General features: G+C 35.9%; 1 protein-coding gene across 1 annotated transcript in view; it reads right to left on the bottom strand.

The window, feature by feature from the left end:
• Positions 1-499: 499 nt before the first annotated feature.
• LOC122570821 overlaps positions 500-7,857 on the bottom strand; it is a 165,648-nt gene continuing 158,290 nt past the window's right edge. The window contains exons 30-38 of the mRNA XM_043733678.1: positions 7,225-7,275; positions 7,041-7,142; positions 6,794-6,865; positions 6,340-6,460; positions 6,115-6,269; positions 5,746-5,901; positions 5,475-5,609; positions 4,838-5,011; positions 500-4,481 (exon numbers count right to left, since the gene is read on the bottom strand). Of these exons, the coding sequence (XP_043589613.1) occupies positions 4,841-5,011; positions 5,475-5,609; positions 5,746-5,901; positions 6,115-6,269; positions 6,340-6,460; positions 6,794-6,865; positions 7,041-7,142; positions 7,225-7,275 (963 nt within the window). The 3' untranslated portion in view covers positions 500-4,481; positions 4,838-4,840. The remainder of the gene's footprint in view (positions 4,482-4,837; positions 5,012-5,474; positions 5,610-5,745; positions 5,902-6,114; positions 6,270-6,339; positions 6,461-6,793; positions 6,866-7,040; positions 7,143-7,224; positions 7,276-7,857) is intronic.

Raw genomic sequence — 7,857 nt, 5'->3', positions numbered from 1 at the left:
AAAACGGACAGTGACGTTCGTACGAGTCCGGATTTAGTTCGACGCGATTTGATTAGGTTAAATATAGCTACAGCTACTAGAGTTACTAATTCGTAATTTTTCATAGAAATTTTGTTGATTTACAACGATGCATTTCTGCAAATTTAAACGATCTTTCGCTTCTTCGATCTTCTTCTTCTTTTTTTTTTATTCTGGTTTCCTTGGTTTTGTTACAACTTTTATCCATTTTATATCTACTTTAGTCATCGGTATATTTAGTGTTAAAACAGTGTGATTTGACTTGCAATCAGATCAAAATTTTAATTATCGCAATTCCGATGAATCACAAAAATAAAGATTGGGATATTTCATTGAAAATAAGACATTTAAATGATTTCTTTGGTAAATCTTTTTATACAGTATGTCGTATCATTGTCCGTTTACTTACCTTGTTCTGGTGGATGTGCGGAGATTAAGGAGACTTGAACGCGCGCACAAGCGCGACATCAACGAACAACGCTTATACTGCAACTTTTGCAATCAATGTATTTTAATAGATCTCGATCTGCTTGTTCGCGTTCTATAATAATCGGATTTCTTACGTCCTTTCTTTTCTTTTTTTGTTTTATTTTTGTTTGTTTTCTTATGTTTCCTCCTCGTAACCATCGATAAGAGTGCCGCGCTACAATGATCGGTGTATGCGATAACAGGAATTAGAATAATCTCGTCGTAATAATATTAGTAATCATAATAACCGTGACAATAATTCATAATGACGGTAATAATGGCGAGAATAATCATAATAAGTAATAATTCGAGTCGTTGACTGTAAAAGTGGCTCGATTGTATTGCTCCCCGAATTTCGAAGGCGTTTCGGGATACTAATTAGTATCCCGAATCTATTTAATCTGCAAATATATTATAATTAGCATTAAGCTTCTCTAATCTCTCTCATTCTCGTGCTTTTTTACTTTCTTCCTTTCTTTCTCTCACACACACTCTCTTTCTCTCTTTCGTTCGATCGTCGACAACAGATACGTTCACGCTTTTTTCATAACGATTACGCCATCTCTTTTTGTTCTTGTCTTCTGTTATATTTCTTTTCTTTTTTCTTTTTTTTTTTTACAATCGATGCCTCGCCATCGTGGCATGACGTCGTTTTGCAATGTGCCAACAGAACGAACGATCACGAATGCTTGGTGCAACGGTTATCCTTGCGAATTACCTTTGATTTCGATCCGTGTCGATAAGAAAAGCGATTGCGATTATGAGCCTAAGCGCGTATACCGACACTGATTGGTCAGAAGTTTGGAATCGTCGATTGTTACTCGAAATTCGAGAGTCTCCAATTTAGTCGCGAACTACGAATTGACAGAAACTCGGTAGAAATGTAGAGTAGTTGATATTTTCTATTTCGTCAATTAAAAAATTTCTAGCTTGAGATTCCTAGAATGTCAGACTTCAGAATCTTAGGACGTTAGGATCTTTTTATTTTTCAAATCTCTCAAATTTTGTAATCTTCGCTCCTCTTTTAAACTTTCGAGTCGCGAGATTCTGAAATGAAATTTTCAATCTTCTGGCTTGTAGATTCGGAAGTTCTCATATTTCTATATCTTCAAGCTTCGAGATTCTCGATTTTAGCGCACATAATATCGCTTTTGGTAACTCTATAATAGGCAGATTATTATGAGAATGTATCAGTCACGAAGAACGATTACCATAACACCGCCAAACAAAGCGAAGAAAATAATCTTGGGAAACCGGATGCGATGTTCAATAAATTACAATCCATTTACGTGAAACTTCTTAACCGACAGTGTCGGAATATACGCATTCACGTACACATGTATGCATATATAAATAGGTATTCGTCATTTACGAGCAACAATTCGCGCAGCGTACGATCAAACGTTCCCACGAGTTTTTACTATTTCATTGACTACCTTACTAGAACGTGGCCTCGATATCTCAATTCGATGTAGTGTATCGAAATCAAAAGCAACGAACACAGCTAGCTTTTACAGTGCATACGCTGACAGTTATATATCTACAGGGTGGTCCGTTTCAAATGGATTCCGCGCACCTCACAAGATAAAGTCGAGCGCACGGTACAATTGAACATGGAGATAATTTATTAAACTATTGGAAGAAAATTTGGACGAGTATTTAATTACATTTTTATTAGAAATCATAGTGAAGTTTTTAAAAGTTTTAGAATCTTAGAATAGTAAGAAAAACGTAGCATGTAAAAGATCTGAAATGTAAATTTCTTAAATAAAGGAAGGAATTTAAATAGAAGAACTGGGTTGAATATTTACTTTCTTGGGTATTTTCGTACTTCGTTAAATTAAATCTCGTCGAATTTATCTTCGTTATCGGTTGAACTCATTAAAAAACCTATTAAATTGAAGATCTAGTTTCTCTATTTTACTGAATATTCCATCACTTGGACTCTCTTGCGCAACAATTTAACGATAGATCGCTTGCTATAGATCATATTCTATCCTTTTACAGTTTCATAATTTGACGTCATTTAGGATAATCAAATAATTTGTAATTTACAAAATTTCGCTAACGATGCTAATCAAATTCCCTAAGAGCGTGTCCAATTATGTTCAATTTCTCTTCTAGTTCGTTCATCGTTCAAAAACGAATCACCCTATCTATACATACACCTTGGCGCGACTAACACTAAAAGTTCGCGTGCTGTACGAGGCAAGTAAAATTCTACGCCACTCGAATCAAACCAGAAGCTGAAATATCGAATTCGATACGAAATCGAATCGTGTCAAGTTCGATATTCGTGGCCTGAAATGAAATTCGAGCGGAAATATTCACGCGAAATCGGCAATCGCGAGCAAATGTTTTGTCATACTTTTTCTTGAACCATCTTTCTCCGTAGCCCGACGTAATACTTCGCTGAAGTTTTCCAGCTTTCTTTTGCTTGCGCCTTCGAAGATCTACGCTAACGACTAGGATAATAGGATAAATTGAACTATACGCGATCAACAAGCCAGTTTAGCTTCTCAACAAGTCCATCGTCGTCTCTTTTAAATTCCTTCGCCTTTTTCTTGGAAAAAATTGCCACATCGTAAAAATGCAACGAAGCACGATCGCGTTCGTTTCATCGAACCTATCAATTACTCTTTCTCTTTTTCGAGACTTAAATTAAGGTTCTTTGTTATATCGAACGGCGATCACTCGATGGGAGTTGGAACTTGTTTTTCTCTTTTATTCTGTATTTTTTGATGAATTTTTAGATGTTAGTTTTTCGCGTTTTTCTTTTCTTTTACGAGCCTCGAAAGTGTTCGAAACTCGCGTGATTTTCAGACGGTCTGTCGTGCGCGATCGTGCGCTACCCTAAGTCTCTAAGTCGCCTAACTTAAACGTAAGTGATACGAAACGTACAAGCGAGATATCTCTGTTCGTATGAAGACACGGTTGGAATTGCTTGGGAAGAGGGAGAAACTTGCTGAAAACAAATCGATCGATTTTTCTTCAATGTAATTTTCCTCCGTTTCTCTCTGGACCTTCTATCTGTTTCGAAAAGACAAATTCTTGCAGTATTGCTATAAATTCGAATAATATCGATAAAGGACCTCGAAGAAGAATATTCCTTCCATCTACAAAACTTTCGTTCAGTTCTATCAACTTACTTCATAAAGCTTCGTTTACATTCGTCTTAATTTATATATTATATATTACTGTATTCTCTTCTTCTCGAATTACCATCCTCATCGGGAATACGATCTTCCTCCTGAAACCCTCATTTACGAGGCTGTACGATTATGTCGATTATATCGATCGAAATGAATTCTCCATAAATTATCTTCGCATTCGATTTCACCGGTAATAAAATCGATAATAAGTAGAGCATCCAGAGAGAGGAATCTTATGGAATTATCATATCTTATTTTGGAAAATCGATCAAATTATTTCGAATATTATATATTTCTCGCGAGTTTCCACCCCTCTTGCCAAACGTTTCACCGTGATATACGTCCACGTGGCTATTACAATATATAGTATCGCTCTAACTGCATAAATACTCTTCTGTGTCGTTAATTCTAATAAGTGTATATAACGGGTGTCGCGAGATATTCGTGTTAACTACTCGCCGGATGTTCAGCCGTGGCAGACGGAATTCTTTTTCGAATCGTCGATAATAATCGCACAAACGCATCGATATTTGGTAATCGAGACAGAGCGTGTTCTATAAAATCGCGTGTAAGACGCTCGAAGCGTCTGGGCTTGGATTATCATTTAACTAGACAAGATCCGAAATATTCGAATCGTGTATACAGTTACAACGTACATACGTAACTGAATTTATAGATCGCGTTTCCTTTGGTTTCACTTGTTCTTCTAGAATTAGCGTTACTTATACGGTAAACGGTATTTATAGTTACTTTGGTATAGTCAGTTATATCACACTAGAATCCATGGTGTCTGGTGGGGATTGCCGCCCGAATTCTTGCTTTCTGAGTTCCGCCTGCAGAACCCTGGACACATTGTTAAATTATTTTTTCAGTTAACATTTTAGGGTTAGTTTTTGGATTTTGTTACGTGGCACAAAATTTTTGCTTGCAAAATAGATGAAATTGGTAATACAGAGTGACCGATTTCAACGTATAAATGTAAATTACTGGTAAATTACTTAAAAAAAATGTTCAGATGTAATTTGATGTAAATTACTTTTCCCGTAAATAGACGCATAGAGATGATACGAAAGTGGCGTGTGGTTTTCTTAAATGGAATTTAATACAATTTTAATGTACTAATTTTGACATTCTGTATAAACAGTTATTAATTTCTTCATATCGAAAAACTGTTAGTTAGCAATTTATGAAAAATTTACCTGTCATTGCTTAGCGGATTTGAACCTAGCCAGTTTCAATTGCACCGGGTTGGAAACTTTCACGTGAACCGCGATATCTTCTACTGGAGCTTCGCGGACGTCTTGGCCACCGACTGCCACCACTCGATCGCCTTTGCAAATCTTCCCGCTTTCCAAAGCGCTACCACCAGGTAACTAAGCGAACAATACAATCACTTGAATTATAATGTTGAACTATAATTTTCCAAAAATAACTGTAGTAATTAAAAAGCAAAATGGAGCATCTAATATTATATTTATATATCTTTTTTCACCGACTATAAATAGGTAGTGCAGCACCATCAAGGAAAAATAAAGCTTCCATCGGACATGTTTAAATAAATAACAAGAGAAAAAGGCGGATAATCCACAGCATTCTATAATAAATTTGATTAGGATAATCGCATTCTTTTTATTTCTCTCGTTGATTTAATTGTGTACGATCGTGAAAGTAAAATTGCAGTTGACCGACAAATTGTTAATTCTGAAGACGCATAAATGTACCTTATAAGTTGCTCTATCTTTAATTTCGCTTTGTTAACTTCTCTCAGAAACTTCATTTTCAGACAGTGAATCTATAGTTCGCAATTGTGTAATGATTTCGTATAAGGAAGCATACCAAGTCTGATACATATGCTCCTTTTCCACTCTTGTATCCTGTTAAACAGAGACCAGCTCCTTTGCCCGACTTCTTCTGCAATTCAACGTCGATTTCCTCTTCGCCTTTCTCGTGTCGATGCACCACCATTATGATCTACGTTCGAAAACGTAGAAATGTTTCATTATTCGACACGTTAAAAATTAAACAAGATTAAGGTGAGAAGAAGTCATTGGAAATTCTCAAGTTTATAAGGACGTGTTCTGTACAATGGAAAAAGAAGAAGACGTACAGTTCCCGAAGCTTTCAATACGGCAGCATGAGCGTTATCATGTTCCATCTCCTTGAAGCTCTGACTACACATTTCGAGTATCTGATCTCCAGCTTGCAGCCGTCCATCCTTATGGGCTGCTCCGTCTGGAAATACTTCGACGATGAACACTCCTTTCTGAAATAAAATCGAAGAAATAAATATTCCGTACAAAACACTGAACCTCTTTTCGTTCGTAAGTTCAAATAAATTATTTGAGAATTAAATGCTTCTAAATGATTAAAATTAGGATAAAGTAGGTTAATGCAACTCTAATTTAAATTGAGAATCAAATAAAAATATTTGTTGAAATATTAGAATTTTTATTTAAAAAAAAAAAATGAAGTTTACCAATGGCGTGTCGGAACCACCAGCTATAATGAAGCCAATGCCTTTGTCCTTGTCTTTCTGGAATTCTATCGTCGTATCTCTACCAGCCACGATTTTGCAATCTTTTGGATCTTGCGGTGCTTCTGGTTCTGGTGGTTTCTCCGGCTCCTTTGGCGCTATAAACATGATCTTAAATTAGCCTTATATTAAATTTATCTTAAACCGATATTTCACACAAATAATTACGTTCAGGTTCAGGAATAATGCCCTTCGCTTTATCTTCTTCTTCTTTCGCGACTTTGCTTTGATTAGGATTGCATACTGTAAGCGTTACAACGCCCTCTGCTTTTTTCAAAAGATTCGTGGCCTGTGAAAAGTGCAAGAAGTGTAATTTGAATGTGAATTGCGTTTTTATTCGGGGATTTCAGTCCGAGATTGTTTAATTAGCATTCGCTGTATCACAGAATTTCTTCAAATTTTTTAACTTACCATTAACAAACTCGCGTTTATTATTTGCTACAGAATTCTTGAAAATTTAACAGTGACGAAATCGTATTTATTCAATTGGACGCGATCAACAATCGCGAAATAAACAAAATGGTAAACTCTATAACAAACACTTGTCCCAAGTGAAGAACACTCGAATAATACAAAACGTGTTAATACATCTTCATTCGACGATGCATTAAATAATAATTACCTCGTCGTAGGTAGAGCCCAGCAAACAGTCCATGTTGACAGCGAGGATCATGTCACCCACTTGCAAACCAGCCTGCAACACGCGAAATGTATCACATGAGAATGACATGTGCGAACTCGACAACTTGTATTCGCATACTAATATATTCAATTGTAATTACAGTAGCGAATATACAATTATTATTCATTCAGTATGTGATACAATGCATGAAACGATCGTTTGAAAATTAACAAAGGAATGCAATTACCTGCTCTGCAGCACTGCCTTCTTGAATGTCTGAGATGAATATACCTTGTCCAACTTCCGCGTGCTTTCCCTCGATGATCATTATACCTAGTCCGTACTGGCCCTAGATATTAGAAAATTTCAATGTATTGGTGAAAGTGGTATCTTTGGTGCGATGGTAATTTTTGGGATTTGCTTGAACTTACCTTCTTCACTGGTATGTTACGAACTCCTTTGTATTGGCCGAACATGTCGGACTGCAAGAGGAAAATAATACATCCATCGTTTGGATGGAATAATTTTTGTTAAATAAAACTGTGGTTAACAAATTTTAACGGACAACACATATTTTTTTAGCTTCTTAACATAAGTTTTCTGAGTTTAACTAAATAGACTCGAAACGTTTGTTACGTAGATAATAATCGAGTGAATTTCTTGGAAAAGGTTAGAATCTAACATTCCTGTAAGTTTGAGGAAAAGTTTTGTAACTTGATGTTCCTTAAATTTTTCGAGAAATTTTGTAATTTAATATTTCTATAATAATGCTTCTTCTTAAGTGTTGAAGGTCACTGCCTTTAAGAAAACTCTACATCTGGTCTTTTTAGCTTTCTAAAGCATTGAAGCCATCGACAGCGTATAAACAAAAGACTGCGACGAAGGCAGGCCATAAACAGTCGAAAGGCGACGTTGGCTTCAGGGTTTTTCAGTTATAGAGTAACACTGCTAGCGTGCGGATCTGGACCAGCTCATATTATTATTTCAACTTTTGTATCTTTTTCACTTACGTATTTCAAATATATTTTCTACCTTATAATTTATCCACGCGTCTCTCTTATTAT

The sequence above is a fragment of the Bombus pyrosoma genome, linkage group LG9 (genome assembly GCF_014825855.1).
Source record: "Bombus pyrosoma isolate SC7728 linkage group LG9, ASM1482585v1, whole genome shotgun sequence".
In the NCBI taxonomy this organism is placed as follows: Eukaryota; Metazoa; Arthropoda; class Insecta; order Hymenoptera; family Apidae; genus Bombus; species Bombus pyrosoma.
Note: the sequence above shows the minus strand (reverse complement) of the source record. Positions and strands in the feature narration are given on the sequence as shown.